The sequence below is a fragment of the Alligator sinensis genome, unplaced genomic scaffold, assembly GCF_000455745.1.
Source record: "Alligator sinensis unplaced genomic scaffold, ASM45574v1 scaffold366_1, whole genome shotgun sequence".
Classification (NCBI taxonomy): Eukaryota; Metazoa; Chordata; order Crocodylia; family Alligatoridae; genus Alligator; species Alligator sinensis.
The window spans coordinates 1,957,631-1,975,763 of NW_005841851.1; the positions used below are offsets into that span (position 1 = coordinate 1,957,631).

Here is an 18,133-nt window from a genome sequence, read left to right on the forward strand (position 1 = left end):
AGCGCGGGGGCTGCCCGGAGCGAGCCCAGGGCAGCCGGGGGCCGTGGCCGGCCCAAGCCCCTGCGGGATTGGGATCGAGAAGCAGGAGCTGCCGGGCCCCGCGCTATAATTCTCCCTCCCACGCCGAGGGCGAGGCGCCCGGCTCCCTCCTGCGCGCAGAGCCCCCGGCCCGGCCCGGCATCGCAGCACCAGGGCTGCCAGCGCGTTGTTAACCCACTTGTAATGCAACCGGTGAGTGAGAGAAGAGCCGCTTCTCTCTCTCTCTCTCTCTCTCTCTCTCTCTCTCTCTCTCTCTCTCTCTCTCTATCCCCCGTGCGCGCGCGAGCGAGGCGCAGAGCCCCCGGCCCGGCCCGGCATCGCAGCACCAGGGCTGCCAGCGCGTTGTTAACCCACTTGTAATGCAACCGGTGAGTGAGAGAAGAGCCGCTTCTCTCTCTCTCTCTCTCTCTCTCTCTCTCTCTCTCTCTGTCTACCCAGTGTCCGCACGGGCTCAAGGGACCGCTTGCCCGGCTACACCCCCCACCCGGCTCTCTGGCGCACAGGGACCGATTTTCCCCTCGTGTTTCTGCACCAGACCCAGCAGGGCGGGCCCTGATCCTGGCACAAGGGTGATAGTCGGGGCCTGCCCGTTTATATCTTGCTATTTATATTTTAAATGGATTTCCCCCCCCTTGGGTTTTTTTTGGTTTTTTTTTTTTTGTAATGCATTCAGCTAACTGCTGCTTCTTATTAATATCACTACCACCAGGCAGATGAAGTCTGACTGTGAATGCTCCTAGCTGCTGCCTTTTGAACTAATAGAAGTCTACATCATTTGGGTAGGAGCTTGAAAGGGAGTCTCTTGTTTTGCTGTCTCATTAGTCAGTTCTAGAACAGCCAGCTACTTTTTTTTTTTCGGTTTTACCGTAACATGCTCTTCTCCGCTTGCTGCTCGCCTGGAGTTAGCTAGCTTTCTCATCTTGCTCCGCTCCACCAACTCGCTTTTTCTGTGAGCTCAGAAGAATATTAACGTATGAGTCGAGCCAGGTCCTGACTAATCTGCAGAGCAGCTTAGTGATTTCGGGAAGTAGCCGGCACGCACAGGGGCACCAAAGAGTGACGGTGAGCAACACACCTTTATTCTCCAAAGCAGACGCTAGAGCCGAAGCCTTAAATGCCCCCATGTCAGATGTTGACTTCCATTAGTTTGGTCTTTAATAGCCTGCAGTTTAAAATAGGATCCGATTTCCTGGTCAACAGAACTGACTTGGAAGATCCATCAGACTTGCTGACCAGGTATGCTCCTGGGTCCAAAGCATGCTCCAGCTTTCAGGCCAGTCCAAAATGAATAGGGGACTACAAGCTCTTCCGGTGTATCAGGGTCTAATCCTGCTTCCTACTAATAAAATGTCCGTTCACTTCAATGGGAGGCAGGATGGGGATTGAAGTCCTTTGTTCAGTCATCCGCTAACTGAGCCTGGTTTTTGTTTGCTCTCTCAGAGTCCTCCCTGAGAAAGGACCCCTCCACCTTGATCCTCCAAATAGCCACATAAAGATGGAAGACCAGAAAGTCACCATTTGCCCTGCCCTGTGCCTACCTGTGGCCCTGTAAGATAATAAAAGTGTAAACTCTCTCTTAGGTAGGACACAGATTTTTGTTGTTAGTCATGTTTAACCTCAGGCTGTAACAAAAGACACAGGGTCTGGTACTCCTCTAGTTGAATATATGCCCAGAGTTGGCAGGTGTTATATGCCCAGAGTTGGTAAGTGTTATATGCCACAGAAGCTTTTTTCCTTTGGGGTGGAGGCACATGATTTAATCTCTTCTGCCTTCTTGCCATCTGGATAGTCAAGCCCAGACAATGTTTGCTGGAGGCGTGACCCTTGAATAAAGTGGATCACCCCCTGACCAAAGAGGTTGAATTCAATTTGCCTCTGTGATATAGTTCGGAGATGAGATGCGGAGAAGGAAGGGCAGTCAAAAGATGAAAGGGGAGAGACGCACTAAATATTAAAGCGGGCTTTGAGGTTATCACATTTTCATTCAGTGCCTTTCAGAAATGAGGGGAAGGATTGAGTTTGGCTTTTGAAGTTCACAGGAGGTTTCCTTGTTGAAGCAAACCCTCATGCTTATGAATTACATTGCCTTCATCAGTATTTCTAGACATCCTAGAAGTGGGGGAGGGCACAGGGCAGAAGTGAAATTTATCATAACCTAGATCATTCCTTATAAAATCATCAGCAGGGGGAAAAATAATGAAGTGAATCTTCTCCACTTGGAGTGAATTGGTATCTGTCAAATCATGGGCCTCGTAAAGAGGCATCCACATTGGTGAGGGAGAGAAGAGTTCTCCAGATACTTTCCCAGTCTTTGCTTTCTTCTGAACCCCTAAACACAATGAGGCTCTGAAGGGGAGCTCCCTGCATGCTGATGGCTATTGCTGCTTTGTGAGAAGGTGACAGGCTTGAGATTTTCAGCTAAGATGGGCCGCTTTTTAGCTTTCATTTCAGGAGTTAATTATGAGCCATGAGGCTCACAAGTCAAATCTTGACCTTCTATTTTTGTGCTTGCAAAAGGGTCTCTGCTAGAGAAAATCCGTTGCGTTCAGAAACAATCCATTATTAGTGATATTAATAACAGTGACTCAGGACTGGATGAAACCCCTCAGAACAAACTCTGAGCTTGGTCAGGTTTCAACAGTCATTCTGTACCTCCTTATGTAAGGAGACTACTTTGACTTCAGTGCATACTAACTAATGGGGCCAGCCCTCTTGAGAGTGAGTGAGAAAAGAAAGAGACCCATATGTGAACTTAACTCTGCCTCCTGAAGGAACATCTGGCAGAGAATTAGCCAGATAACCGGTGTTTAAACGGCAGGTCTCAAAACACTTTGCAAAGGGCTGGGTTGTCATTGCCAGTGCATTAGGGAGAGGGAAGCTGAGGCACAGAGAAGCAAAGTGAAGTAGTCAGGAACTCTCTCATAGATTCATAGATGTAGGGTCGGAAGGGACCTTGTGGATCTTCTAGTCCAACCCCCTGCCCTGGGCAGGGGAGAAAACTGGGTTCAAGTGACCCCAGCCAGGTAAACGTCGAGCCTCCTCTTACAGACCCCCAGGGTAGGAGCCAGCACCACTTCCCTTGGAAGTTGGTTCCAGATCCTATCCGCCCTGACTGTGAAGTAGTGCCTTCTAATGTCTAGTCTAAACCTACTCTCTAGCAACTTATGGCCGTTATTCCTCGTTACTCTGGGAGGCGCTCGGGGGAACAAGGTCTCTCCCAAACCCCACTGGTCCCCCCTAGTAAGTTTATAGATGGCCACCAGGTGCCCCCTTAGCCTTCTCTTGCGAAGGCTGAACAGGTTAAGGTCCCATAGCGTCTCCTCATAGCGCCTGCCCTGCTGTCCCTGGATCATGCGAGTGGCCCTCCTCTGGACCCTCTCAATGTTGTCCACATCCCTCCTGAAGTGGGGTGCCCAGAACTGGATGCAGTACTCCAGCTGCGGCCTGACCAGTGTCGCATAGAGAGGGAGGATCACCTCCTTGGACCTGCTCATGATGCCTCTGTGGATGCACGACAAGGTGCGGTTAGCCCTACTGACCGTGTTCTCGCATTGCCAGCCCATGTTCATCTTGGAGTCAGTAATGACTCCAAGATCTCTTTCTGCCACCGTTCTCTCGAGAAAGGCGTTCCCCAGCCTATAGGTATGCTGCTGGTTCGTACTGCCCAAGTGCAGCACCTTGCACTTGTCAGTATTGAATCCTATCCTATTTTCATTTGTCCAGCCCTGTAACCTGTCCAGGTCCTGCTGTAATCTGTCCTTCCCTTCTAGCGTGCCCACCTCACCCCAAATCTTGGTGTCGTCTGTGAATTTAAACAGGCTGCTCTTCACCCTGTCGTCCAAGTTGCTAATAAAGAAATTAAACAGTGCGGGCCCAAGGACTGAGCCCTGGGGGACTCCACTGCCCACTTCCCTCCAGGTCAAATATGACCATGACTCTCTGAGTATGACCCCTCAGCCAATTTGCATCAATGCCACAGTCACCTAGCTTTTTAATGAGAATGGGGTTGGAGACAGTGTCAAAGGCCTTCCTGAAGTCCTGAAAGACTACATCCACCACAACACCTGTGTCCAATGATTTTGTGACCTGATCGTAGAAGGCAATTGGGTTGGTCTGACAGGACCTGCCCCTAATGAAACCATGCTGGTTGGCCTTGAGTATCATCCCCACTGCTGTCCGATCACAGATGTGCTCCTTGATGATCTTCTCAAAGAGCTTCCCCAGGATTGAAGTAAGACTAATGGGCTTATAGTTGCCCGGATCCTCCCTCTTCCCTTTTTTAAAGATGGGGACCACACTGGCCCTCTTCCAGTCATCCAGCACCTGGCCAGAGCACCAGGAGTGCTCGTAAAGCTGTGCCAGGGCCCCCGCGATAACCCCTGCCAATTCCCTCAACCCCCTGGGGTGGAGAGCATCTGGACCTGCTGATTTGAACACATCCAGCCCCTCCAGAAGTGCTCAAACCCGGTCCTACCCAACCCTAGGCTTGGTGGAGTTTCTCCCGAGTCCGTCCTGAATCTCGGTAGGAGAGTCCCGGTCCCTGCACAAGAAAATAGAGGCAAAGAAATTGTTAAAGAGGTCTGCTTCCTCCTCTGGTGCAACCACCAGATTGCCAAGCATATCCTGCAGGGACCCCACATTACCCGGGGCCTTCTTCATTCTCCCTATGTATTTAAAAATGGACTTTTTGTTATCCTTGATGCTAGCCCTAGTTCCATATCTGCCTTAGCTTTCCTAACAGCCCCCCTACAGACCTGAGTGATGGAGGTATACTCCTCTTTGGTGATAGCCCCTCCCTTCCACTGGGTGTACACCTCCTTTTTGGCAATCAGGCATTCACAAATGCCCTTGGTGAGCCAGGGGGGATTTCGGTACTCTTGTCCCCTTTGCTTCTTGTTGGATCACACCTCCAGCAAGCATTGTCTGGGCTTGACTATCCAGATGGCAAGAAGGCAGAAGAGATTAAATCACATGCCTCTCCCCCAAAGGAAAAAAGCTTCTGTGGCATATAGCACCTACCAACTCTGAGCATATATCTGATGCATGTTTATCAGATGCCTTCTCCTGGTTTCATCTTCCTGTCCTGCTTGAACTCTTGTTTGCCGTTTCACAGGATGCATGCTGTGCTCGGCATGCTGGAAAGCTGCATCCATTAGAAACTGCTTTTGGTGCTGAGATCCAAAGGGTAATGGGTCCCCTGGAAGTCTCTGTAAGCATGGTGCTTGCTTTGACTGTCAGTAACTTCTCCTTGACATGAATTATTCTTGTACAGCTGAACCTTATCTCTTACCTGAATGGACCTGTATATCCTCCTCCCCTTCTTAAGGAATCATTGTACCTAGTGCCTTCTCCACCCAAGTGTAATTTTCTAATCTAACAAGGGGTGCCTCAAGCCTGAAAAGGCTGAGACCCACTGATGTAGGTGAACACAGGGCTAGGGCCCTGGGTCCACTTGTGCTTCAGCTGTGGAACTGCGCAAGCCCCTCCTGAACATTGTAGCAGGTTTGGGGGTTATCACTTAGCTCAGAGTCTTTAAAACGCAATACAGTCTGTATTCCCAGGGCACACCTGTCACACAGGCACCCTCCTATATCAATCAGTCTTCACACTCTAACCCAAACAGCCCATAAAGGGTTAACTCACAGGTCCCAGTCCTTTTCAGCCCCCCTCCCCCAAAAGTGCCTCCAGCTCCACTTGATGCTGCTCCTTGGGAGCCTTTTACTTCCTGTGGCTGCTAATTATCTCCTTCATTGGCCCAGTCCTCCTGAGCAGCCTGCAGTTAGTGTTACACCTTGCAACTGGGCTGGAGCCTTTGGCCCCACAGCCTGTCTCAAATGCCTTGTTATATACCTGTGACATTACCATTACCCTCACTCAAATGTGCTGCTCACAGAAAAAGAGAATCTGTCATTTCCCACTGTCATGCTGATCATGCTCTGTAGCAAGCCGTTCTTGTCAAATGTGCTGTGAAAGTGTCAGCATGCTGCTAAGAACAGAGATCTTCCTTTGAAGTGAGTTTTCACAACCTTACACTCATGAGTCACTGTGCGGCTGGAGCCTTGTGGTCAGGCCATTGAAAGGATTCTGGCTTGGCCTAATCCCTCCCCAGTGTTGTGAGCATTTGTGATTTCCCCCGTCAGCCTTGGGATCTTGTGCCTCAGAGAAGCAATCAGGCATTTATTTGTTCTCCCAGTGGATCAGGCAAGAGAGAGAGGTTTCTGGACTTCTGCAAATGGAGAGCTGCTGCTGCTGGGACACTCAGGAAAAAGGACAAAAATGAAGCACAGGGGGATTCTTGGTTTCCCGCAAACCTCTCCGTGGGTGAGGGAAAGTTGCATAAGTTTGTCCATTTCCATGGTCTGATTTAATAGTCAAATCAAGAAAGGACAGAGTGTCACTCCAGTATGCCAGTGCTAGACTTGATTGATTGCTCCGGGAGTTAGGAAAGCTGTATTCTGTCCCTGGCACTGCGATTGACTTGCTACCCCCACTGTTCCTCATCGGTAAGCATAGGGTATTGCTAGTTAATGACCAGTATAAAATGTTTTGTAGTTTGCAGCTGAAAAGCAAAGCATTATTATTTGTATGCAGCCTTGTCTGTTGTCATCCGCATGACCAAATGAGCCAACCTTGATGTCAGTCCAATGTCCTGCTCCAAAGTGACATGTAGGAAGTTGAAATTTGCATAGAGGTAAATGTGCTTACGGTGGATATGTTAATTCCTGCCTCCTGTTCTTCAGTGTGTGTTGCATCAGCTCAGGCCCACATACACCCAATCATTGACATATAGCTTTAATTCCTTGCCACAACAGTTGGTTACACTCTGCTTTGATTGGGGAAGAGCAAAGAGTAAATGACACCATCCAGGCTGCTTGTGCCCTCAAGTTCATCCACAGTCCCACAGAGGCGTCTAATTTAGACGTCTTTGCAACAATTGCTAGCCTCTTCATTTCACTATCACCTGTAATTCTCCAAAGGAAGAAATCCTCACCTTTCCAAGTTGACTCCTCCTTCACCCTCCTTTGTTGCAAAGCTTATCATTTGTTTTGGCCCCTTTCCCCTGCAACCCCAAATGTACTTCTGGCCAACACAGTCTTGTGGTTGCTTTCTCGGTGGTTACTGTAAGCTTTTGACATCAGACATGTGAAATTTTGAAACTGAGGTTCTAGAAACCTGGTGCCTGTTAAAGGAACGGAGCCCACGCCATTCTAGTTATGCTCTCTTTCCCGCACTGTTTGGCTTAAATAACTCATGCTGAGTCGTGAAATAAGTTCAGGCTGCTGTGAATACTGGGTATATGGGGTCAAATCTATGTGCACAGTTATTGCCCCACTTAAGCATGTCATTTTCAAGGGCCGTATGCAATGAGGCTCAACCAGCATGGTGACATGTTGTCAAGCCAGTAACCAAAGGACTGGAAAAAAAAGAGTGACCAATGTTAGAGAAGGTGGTGGGCCCTGCCAAGCACCTCTTCTGAGCCCTCTGCAGAAGGAGCATGCTAAGTTATTTTCACACTCATGGAAATTAAGTGACCATCTGACAAACTCTGAGGGGTAGGCGCAAGGCCAAGAATTTGGTGGGGATTGAGTCAGCAGAAAGCTTGAATGGGTGAAAAATAGTCAGTATCTTGATTAAAAAAAAAAAAAAAAAAGACCCATTTTGACAATGACTCTGAGCACTTGGGACACGAACCAGCATATTGGCAGTGAACAGCGTATTTTTAGTATGTGTCATTTTCAGACCTAGGCTTTGGGACTAGCACCAGTTAGGAGACTGTAGATTTCATGGAGAGAGGCCGCAGAAAACTGGGGGCTAGCTGCCCTCTTGCGGACAAATGACAGATTAAACTAATAGTTTCACATCTGTGTATGCTAACACTGCACTAATTGATTGCAGTCATTTTAATCAAGAAAAATGTTACAGACCAGATTTTGCTGTCAGTCACACTGGTGTGAGGCTGTACTCCAGACCAACATCCCTGGAACTGCGAGCAAATTCCTCTCCTGTATCTGAGACCAATAGTAATGATGATGATAATGATAACAATAGTGATAATGATGACAATAATAATGACAACAGTTATAATGATGATAATAGTAATAACCAGGGATCCTGGTTTTATCTGATAAAAAAAAATCCCCAATTTTCAGCTATAAAAAAGTAATCCCTAATCTACATTTTTCTATGATTAAAATGAAATGCTACTAATATCTATCTGTCTATCTATCTATCTCTAGCAGTGTTTCATTTTAATCACAGAAAATGATAATAACAATAATTCATGACTATTGTTGCTGCTGTTATAACAACAGTAATAAAACCCCAGCCTCCTTTTAATTAAAAGCTATTCTCTGTAATCTTTCCAAAAGACTTGGAAGGAGTGGTGTGTCATATAAATCACTTAAAAGGCTAGTTCTCAACTCTGTCCCTGGGAAGCAGAGTGCAATATTGATCTAGAAACCATACAGAGATTTCACCATAGAACCAGGAAAGAACAACTCACCTTTTCTATGGTTGTTCAGGGAACTTGTAGAAAAGTTGGGCCAAGGGGATGTGGATGCAGCCACTGCTTGAAAACTGGCACTTCTCAGTATGCTTTCTCCACCAAAGCCATGGGAAGTGAGTGGTCCTGAATCCTAACTGTGACTGTTTCCATGAGGCCATTTCCTGCTCTTTGACTGGCCGACTAGCTGAGCTGGTTCTGCACAGAAAGGCAGAGGCATTCTGCTGCCTTACTCTGTGACCTCAGGCAGCCTTCTTGGAAATAAAACTTGTAAATTTAACTCAAGTGGGCCCAAAAGGGACACTGCCATTCCCTCCACATGGTCTAATGAGGAAGGAAGAAGGGCTTGGTAGCGATGCATTATAGACTTAGCCAGTGATCGGGGTTTCTGGACCACACTGGCTCTGGAAGGTCGTGTTTGCTAGTGGTTATAAGAAGGTGCTATTTCCAGTTCTGCTATTCACTTGCTGTTTGACCGAAGGCTTCCAAATTCCATTCCAGCCGTTGCATGACCTGAGTTATACCATGAGACTTCTTTGTGACACAGGTTCCCCAGTTGTAAACAAGGATACAGCAAGCTGAAGAGTCTGACTGTGAGGTTAATTGACTGTAATGAATGAAGCACCTGCTCTAGCAGCATCAAGAGGGAAAGTCTGCTGGGGATCTACTGGTCTCATTCATCTCTGAAACATGGGGCTGGTGAAAATGCTTACACACTTTTTGCTACTTACTGAAAATGCAGTTCAGATGATAACAGGCTTGAAGGGAGAGGAATGGGGGAAATGCTGATTATAATGATCTCATCACAAAGCACACACCACTGAAATTTCCTAGGGTGCATTTCAGTCTGTTCTAAGCAAAAGGCCTGATGCAAGATGGAAATGTCTTGTGCATGATCTCTTTCTTGATGCAATTCATGACTGAGTGTCTTCAGCAGAGCTAATATTAAAGCTTTCTTCTTTCTGTCCAAGCAAATATCAGAATCCTTATCAGATCAAAACCTTAAAACCTCTCATGCATATAAGGAGTTTGACCAAAATCAATGGACTTTGTTGCAGGAATAAGGACAAACCTTGTGACTAAGTTTTTTCAGGTCTATCTTCAGGCAAGACTACCCTGCTCTTCAAGGCAGGTTCTTGCCCTGTTGAAACAATTGACTCCCAAGCCTACCTCCTTGTAGAGGGTGGTGGTGAATAAGGCATTTCCCTATGGATCCAGGGGTGTGAATCTGGGCCTTGCTCCAGAAGGGCACTCCAAGCAACCCAGATAGTTTTCAGCCTTGGAAATCAGAGCTGGATGGACGTGAGGCCAGACATAATTCTCATGTGCTGTTGATGACAGAAACATGCCTGCCCTAACCCTGCTGGTCTCAAGGGCCATCTAGGTTTAGGAGAGCCTTCAACCTTGATGTTGTGAGCTATATGCAGTTGACCAAAGACACCCATTTGCTACCCTGCACCATGGGCGAGAAAGCAGCTGAGCACAGCAGGGGATTACCAAATTGGCACAAGCATAGACGGTGTTCTCGAGGATACCCACAAAGGGTATCATTGGTTATAACTGACCCACTTCACGGATGTCTGAAGATAATGTACTGTGTCCAGCACTGAATATAAAGAATTAACTTTACCAGTCACAACCAGCCTGGCCAGGCTTTTCCACAGCCCTGATCACGATACGTTCTGTGTGGAGTCTAAAGCCTGGACTGGTTCTCCAAGGGATCTAGCTAGGCTATTCCAGAATCAGAATCTAGGATTAAAATAGGATCCTTGTGGGAAATGCAGTTGTCCTGTTCACTATCAGCAAGAAGGATTTGGCTTTGAGGCAGTGGAGTATCAAACACACCAGTAGGACTGCAGTATCCCCTCCCCACTGACTCATTCATGGGGAAAGCTGACTGCAGGCTGCATCTCTAACCATGTTCTGAATTGGGAATGTATTGAATAATGAATAAGTAAATTGATAAATCAGCTCCTGTTTCTGACTTTTAATTGTCTTTGGTCTGTTTGGTTTTCTAGGCATCAGGGCTCTTGACCGAGTCCTGTGACAAGTTTAATAACCAGTTCTACGATGAAGCTTCAAAAAAATGCTGCTACCACTGTCCCACAGGTGGGTGTTTTATAATTAAAAAATGGTTCTTTTGCAGGCGATACAGCACCAACTCCTGATGCAAGTGCATTTGGAAACATCTAAAATCTATACCAAGGCAATGGTAGTCCTTGCTGTCCTTGAATAAATGTGCAGCGTACAGTTTAATGAGCAGCTGATATACATCTGGCTGTCCTGGCCTCAGATTTGCTAACGATCTGCAATGAGTGGCTCTTAACCCACTGATGCTTATCAACAGTTACAGTTTAGGGATTGCAGTTCAAACAGGATATTGTGTCAGTGAGATATGAGGACACGCGACAACTCATAGAGGGTTATCTCAGTTTTGGAGAATTGGGTCCTTCCTTAGAATTGAGTCCTTGGAGAATTGAGTCGTTCAGATGAACTTGAGCCTAGTTAGTTTCCAAAGTGAGCATGAAGAACGTGTAAAATGCTCCCCCTATGGTTTCCTAGTCTTTCCTGCCACTTTACATAAGTGCAAGTGACTCATAACTTGACAGGCAGTGGGAAATTAGACCAAAGACCTTGTTTCTACAGGGATTCAAACTGCCCAGTAAAACTGTGAGCTGGACTGAGTGCTGTCCCCAGAGTGATGGGAAAAGTCTGTTGATGCCTTCATAGTCAGAACAGTTTAGAAAGCGTCCTGGATCATGAGTATTTTCAATAGAGGGAGTGAGTTTGTTGGAAGTTAGCCATGACTCATGAAGGGTAATGTTCATTGTGGTTAGTTGAAAGAAATGTCTTCAAACAACAAAGTTCTGGAAATGCCTTAAACTCACTCTATTGGCTATATGCCCAATGGGCAGGGCTTTTTATGGTACTTCACCGACTTGAGTCCTCCTCTGTAAAAACTCTTGCTGACAAGGAAATTCTTGACATTTCTTTGTGAAACCAATAGCAGGCTTGCAGGGGGTGGGGTGAGGGCTGTGTGTGGCTCTCAGCATTTGCATTAATTTGTGTCAGGACATTCTGTACTGTGGCTGTCATGATTACAGCAGTGTGTGTGTTCATGAGATAAGCACCCAGATGTGAGACCAGCCAAGATTAAAAAAAAACTTGGGATTGTGGAACTGGTTCCATGAGAGCAAGAAATGATGGATAAGGAAGTTGCTTTTGCCCAGATTGGAATGCACTGAGATGAGGCAGGGTCCTCATCATAGACTCATTGCCTTCAGTGGGGCTACATCAGTTTTAGCACAGCTAAAGATCTGTGAATTCACCAGTTTGATTTATATGGGAAGGATGTTGACTTGGTCTGCCTACAGGATGCAAAGAGCTGAAGAAGAGCGGAGAGAGAGAACATGGCTATCTAAAATAGCAATAGTGTTCAAAAACAATAGGAGCAGAGGGAGGAACATTTTGTGGCCAGTTAGATGCTATGTTGTACAGCTAAAATGACCCTGAGTGGCTGTTGAGGCTGCAGAGTCAGGTTCTGTACAGTTAGGAGCTCCCAGGTCTAAGGATGCCCAGACAGTATCAAGCTCCATCAAAAGGATGCAAGTAATTTTTATCCCGTTCCCAGTATTTTAGGAATGATCAGCGCTCTGGCCCATCCCAACCCATTCTGAGAGCCCTGTTTCTGTGGAGCTTCTCATGTACGAGCAACTTGTGGTCACAACTTTGAGCAGCCTCTCCTCATCTCCATGGCAGAATCCATGCCAGGAATATACTCCCATAGCCAGCTCTTCAGGGGATATTCTAGCAGTGCATCTGGCCCAGCCTCCCACTCTGTACATTCAAAGGGAGCTCTCTGTACAATCCCTAAAGGAGCAATCTAAGTGTGGCAGCTATGTCTTGCTATTCCTGCAGGCTTGTCAGTCATGTCTTTCCTTCAGCAAAGGACTTGCCCGTGTCCCATACTTTAACAGCTCCACACGCTGCACCCCAGGATATTGTTACTGTAGCCTGTTGTTGCTGCAGGGAGGCTGTTACTTCATCACTTTGAACTAAGATAGTGGGGGCCACAAATTATCAGATGTGCCACAAATTAACCCCATGCCCTCCCCAAGGGCCATCCCCTTCCTCTGCCCAATCTGCTCTTCTGCTTTCTGCTTCCTACTCTGTATGCCCTGCCTGATCTCCTTCTCTGCTTTCTGCTGCCTGTTCCCTACCTGACCTGCCCTTTGCCACTTATGGCACTTTTGCTGCAGCTTGGAACTAAGAAACACATTGCTGTTGGAAGAATGGGAGAGCAATCATGATGATGGACCCAGAGAGAAGGTCCCCATGTCATACATGGGACTTATGTACCCATGGACTGAAGTGCTTCAGGATGATTGTTTCTTTAGGCCCTTCCTTGCTTTATAGATTTTGATTTCTCCCCGCCAGGCTCCATTAAACAGACACCATGCCCTACTAACTTGGACAAAGACTGCAGGTGGTGCGAGCCCGAGCAGTACCTGAAGGAGGCACATCCAAAGCCACGTTGTGAGGCCTGCGTGTCATGCATGACAGGTATTTGTTTGACTGCCCTCTGCAGTTATGTTAGCAGGGCTTGCCCCCACCTAGTCTCATTTTGTCTTTGTTTCCTGGCTTTCTACAGTACACCTGGATGGGAGGAGATGCTGGCCCGTCTGATGCTGTGTCTGCATCGCAATGGGAAGTTTTGCAAGAGGAGCAGGCTTAGCTAAGCTAGCTTTTGTCCAGCTAGCTTGGGTGCTGATAGCAGTGAGGCTGTGTGGCATGTGCAGGCATGTACAGCCTATTTTGGACCAGCTTTGCTGCTGTTGGTACCCAAGCCATCCTGCAGTTAGGCCTTCTGACTAGCATAGGCAAGCCTGTAGTCCTTGACCCATCTGCTGCAGCTCAGTGCTGACATGAGCTCCCTTCCATGTTAATATGCAGTGCAGTAAAGTTATCCCCCCTTTATGTGGCTTGGATCCCATTTCTATATTTGTGTGTCTCAGTAGAACAGCTACATGATGTATCTGGGGCTTTATCCAAATCTCACCAAAGGCACCGGAAAGACTCCTGCTGAGCAGAGCTGGTGATACCTCCATCCTTGATAGGTTTGAAACACAGGCACATGTTTGGGATGGTCACTGTGTTGGTACTTGGAACAGGGAAATACCTCCTGTCAGATCCCCAGCAGCACTGCCTACAGGAGCTGGGATTTACTAGAGGCCTTCCATCCATATACCAGTCTGCTTGAAAGATGGCAGCCTGCTCATCTTCACATGTCTCCCTTTGTCTTGTAACTTTATTTACCACTGAATCAAGTGCCTGGTACCTCTGTGCCCTATCCCTGACCTCCCTTGAGTCTCCTCCCTGCTGCTCACAGCCTCTTTCTCCTCTGTTTCGTCCTTGCAGAACATGACCTCGTGGAGAAAGCCCCCTGCACCTTCAATTCCAGCAGGGTGTGCGAGTGCCGGGCAGGGTTCTTCTGTAAAATGTCAGTCCTGAACACTTGTGCACGATGCGACCGTCACACCAGCTGCTCTTCTGGGTATGGAGTCAAGGTCAGAGGTAGGAATCCCACTCACACCCACTGGCCTCTTCCACCTTTGGCCTTGGAGCCAGTCTGGGAACCAATGATTTATCCTTTCTACAGGCACCTCCAAAACAGATGTCACCTGCCAAGTGTGTCCTCCAGGCACCTTCTCTGACCGGCTTTCCAGCACAGAAACCTGCAGGCCCCACACAGAGTAAGTGCTGGTTTCTGATCTGTTGTTTCAAGCTGGTGGAGGAGCTGGCTGGAAGCCTGTGATCTACTGGTGCAAACCAACCAAATTCACCTGGGGGCAGGGAGAGGGTAAAGGAGGAGGGGGGCAGCTTTGGGCTAGTGTGTGGCATCTGGGGGGTCCCCTGGTGACTGCTTTCTTTCCGTAGACGATTCAAGTAGAGAGGAATGAATCCTCCTTGCCTAATTCAGAGCTCACTTGAGTGGAAGAGTTAAACTTGAATGTGAATGCAGGGTAGGAGGGCACCTTATAGACTGGCTCATTCAGAGAGGCATAAGCTTTGTAGGCTACAGCCTACTTCTTCAGGTGCTATGGAAGTTAGGTTGGGATCTGGCTGAAAAGCTGATGCTATGGGGAAAAGAAGGTGGGTGATCCTGTTGCGTAGATACAGGCACAGCCAGCCCAAGGGAGGTCTGTCGCATGGAGAAACTCATCCCCCAGAGAGCCTTGACGTATTTCCTTCTGCCACCCTCCATCTCATGCTCTCCTTCACCTCCCCAGCTGTGCCAAGCTGAGCAAGGTAGTGATGACCAAAGGAAACGCCACCCACGACCAAGTGTGCAAGGAGCCATCTCCCAACGTCCTCAGTTGGGTCCCTACGCTTGCAACATTTAAAAACAGTACCCAGGGCACTGAGCCAGCCGGGGTGCCCTCCCAACACACCCAACCCCCTCGTGGGAAAAGCCAGCCTTCCCACCTTGAGCATCCTGTTGACTCCAGACGGGCAACCCATACCAGCCTCCTCCTGAGCAATGTGACCTCTGGCAATGTCCATCCAACTGCTGGAGGAACCGCCGGTGGAGCAGATACAAAGCCAGCTGCTGGCACTTTCCTGACCTCAAGTGTAGCCACAGGCAAGACTGTGAAGGAAGGTAACAGCCCTGGAGGAAAAGGTTCCTGTGATAAACCTCCTTTTCCCTTTCTATATGTTGTTGTCCTGGGCTTTCAACCTTGAGGCTCCATTAATGAGACTCCCTCTCTCTCTCTCTCTTCATCCTTCACTTCTTGGCCCCCTCACTTTCTGTTGCAGAGAATGGCAGCTTCATTCCCTGGGTCATGGTGGTCCTCCCAGTGACGTTGTTGCTTGGGGCCATGGGAGTGTTTTGGCAAAAGAAGTTTTGCAAGCGGCGGATCTTCACCCTCATAAGGAAGAGTGAGTTTCCAAGCTGTGCATTAACCATAGGCATGCAGGTGATGCTTCAGGTGTCAATTGCTTGGAGTGGAGACTCTCCAGAGATTTGGGTGGTCCTGGGATGTGTTGGGGAGAAGGGAGAGTTACCAGCTTCTGGGAGGCTTGGCTGCGGCAGGCAAATCCCCACCTGTGCATCCTGAGACAAGGGATTTCCTAGGAAGAAGACAATGGTGCTGGCATAAAATGGGAGCTCATAGGCAGCTCAGGGAGATACTTGGAGGTGGCATGGGGAGGGAATGGTGGCACCTGGTGCCTTCTGAAGAATATTGGCCTGCTGTGAGCAAGGACAGTAGGAAGCATCTGCAGCTGGAAAACCTTCATTGCTAACAACCAAGTGTAGCTCCCCACATATCCCGGAGCTGCCTTGTGCCTGCTACTGAACTTATTGTTTCTTCTAGCAGCTCCTAATGTGTACCAAGTCCCTACACAACAACCCAGGCCTGGATCTCAAGGTGAGTCATTGGTCAATTAGGAAAATACTTCTTGTGTCCTCATCTCAGAATCTGGGCTCCTGTGCAATGCCTGGGACATCACAAGGCTGGAGGTGTCATTTCTCACCTGAGTGGTAAAGCCAATGTCCCTAATCTCCAGCAGTTTTGTAACAAGCGTCACATGAGCAGGGGGGTGCTAATCACAGCAGCTTAACCAAAGCCCAGGTGTAATGCCATTTTGCCCAGCCAACCTCCCCTTGACACTTCAGTTTGATGTTCTGTTCTTCGGCTGCCTTCCCCACCATAGGGTATAAATGTCTTCCAACAATGCCAGGAAGCACTGCCATGGCCATCTGTCAGGCACGACTCAGTCTTTCTCTAGTGGCATGTCGCTTTATTACTTGGCTTGCACTATTAATTGGTGAGGTTTTATGGGAATTGGTGAGGTTTTATTCACCGAGGCGCCCCCGGGGGTTACAAGAAATAATGGCTACAAGCTAGCAGAGAGCAGATTTAGACTGGACGTTAGGAAGAACTTCTTCACAGTTCGAGTGGCCAAGGTCTGGAACGGGCTCCCAAGGGAGGTGGTGCTCTCCCCTACCCTGGGGGTCTTCAAGAGGAGGTTGGATATGCATCTAGCTGGGGTCATCTAGACCCAGCCCTCTTTCCTGCCTATGCAGGGGGTCAGACTCAATGATCTATTGAGGTCCCTTCCGACCCTAACATCTATGAATCTATGAATTAGAATAGTCACAGAGCTGAGTTACACTATAGCTAATTCACTCCAGAAGTGTCTGCATGTTGTGGGAAAGGGAAATAATATCACAAGTATCTTGCTTTGTAAAACAATTTGAGATCCATTGGGGCAAATGCTGATATACTTCCTGTTGCTGTTGAACCTCACGGGGGAGGTTATAGTAATTGGTTTTTCCTCTTTGCTTCCCAGGGCCCGATTTGATGAAGACTTGTGCAGTAAGTATGCAAATCACTCTGGTTTCCCATAAAAATAATTATAGATATTTTTTAAATGTCCTGTTACTAACAGTTACAGCTTTCTCTAAGTGTGCTTTTTGTTGTCATCAGTGATGCTTTGGCAGACACAAATATTTAGTGCATTAGTCCTTATTGTTTCAATGTTTGGCTCCTGGCCCTGAAGCACTTACTCTAGCAAAATCCCCAGCCAGGTCCTGTGCCTAATGGGAGTTTTGCTCAGTAGTCAATGCTAGGCCCAGCCCGGGGTCATTGGAATATAGCAGTCCTGAGAATCCCAGAGATGACCCGGCCTCAGCATTTGGGAGAAGCTTGGATGTGAACTTCCCAGCTCAGCCCCATCAGCCCTTGTGATGGGGGAATCCCTTCTTCCACTTCCCTCTCTGCAGCATGGGCCCATGTGGCTTCTTGTAAAATGGGTCTTGTTGAGGATATGGTTAGGCTGGTGGCAGTCCAGGCAGTCAGTGCCCAGTGGGATGGTATGAGCTGCCACTAGTTAGCCCATGTGACTTTCTGGAAAGAATAACACATATCAAAAGGGAGGTTCCCGACACATTACAAAATACCGTGAAATCGAAGTGGAAACACCCCAGCATAGAGAGGAATGAGACCAGCATCAGTAACCACACTAACAGCAGGGAGCAGAGGCTCAGCTCCGTTCAATTGTCAAAACTCCATTAACTTCCACCCGGTTCCAGCGAAGCACTGGAAGTTTACTGCAGCTTGGTTATTTGGGTTGAAAAGGCATTTGGTTGGCATCTCAAGTGCATTTTAACAACCCTTGCAGCTGCAGCTCGTGACAGTCCTCGTTCCTCTGGGGCTGGTTAAGGTGCTCTTGATGTTTGGGGGTAATGTACTTTGTAGTAGGGCTATGCAAAGCTTCGGGTGGTGATTTGATTCGGAGGAGATTCGGTCCGATTCAGTGGCTGAATCTCCGAATCCGAATCGAATCAGGGGACCAGTTTTAAGGTCCAAATCGATTCAAAGCTCTCTGAATCTTCAACAAAGATTTAGAGAGCTTTGATGATTTGGGCAGCCCCCAGTGGCTGCAGCAGGGAGCTGCAGCTGGACTCGGAGCTGGTAAGTACTAGAGGTGGGGGAGGGAGGGGGCTGGAGGAGGAGTAGGGGACCATGGCAGGACCCCTGCCAGGCCCCATCCTCTGCCTGTTCCCCCTTTCCCCCATTGCTT

At 48.1% G+C, this 18,133-nt stretch overlaps 1 protein-coding gene across 2 annotated transcripts in view; it reads left to right on the forward strand.

The window, feature by feature from the left end:
* Nucleotides 1-87: 87 nt before the first annotated feature.
* The window catches only part of TNFRSF8 (TNF receptor superfamily member 8), a 23,583-nt gene continuing 5,537 nt past the window's right edge, over nucleotides 88-18,133 (forward strand). Inside the window, exons 1-9 of one of the 2 annotated variants that reach the window (XM_025212399.1) lie at nucleotides 88-231; nucleotides 10,561-10,651; nucleotides 12,980-13,105; nucleotides 13,961-14,116; nucleotides 14,202-14,295; nucleotides 14,833-15,203; nucleotides 15,362-15,484; nucleotides 15,922-15,975; nucleotides 16,901-16,926. In XM_025212399.1, coding sequence (XP_025068184.1) covers nucleotides 223-231; nucleotides 10,561-10,651; nucleotides 12,980-13,105; nucleotides 13,961-14,116; nucleotides 14,202-14,295; nucleotides 14,833-15,203; nucleotides 15,362-15,484; nucleotides 15,922-15,975; nucleotides 16,901-16,926 — 1,050 coding nt within the window. In that variant the 5' untranslated portion in view covers nucleotides 88-222. Of the gene's footprint in view, nucleotides 232-349; nucleotides 408-10,560; nucleotides 10,652-12,979; nucleotides 13,106-13,960; nucleotides 14,117-14,201; nucleotides 14,296-14,832; nucleotides 15,204-15,361; nucleotides 15,485-15,921; nucleotides 15,976-16,900; nucleotides 16,927-18,133 lie in introns of those variants that run through there. The other variant, XM_006016241.3, reaches the window with a different exon arrangement.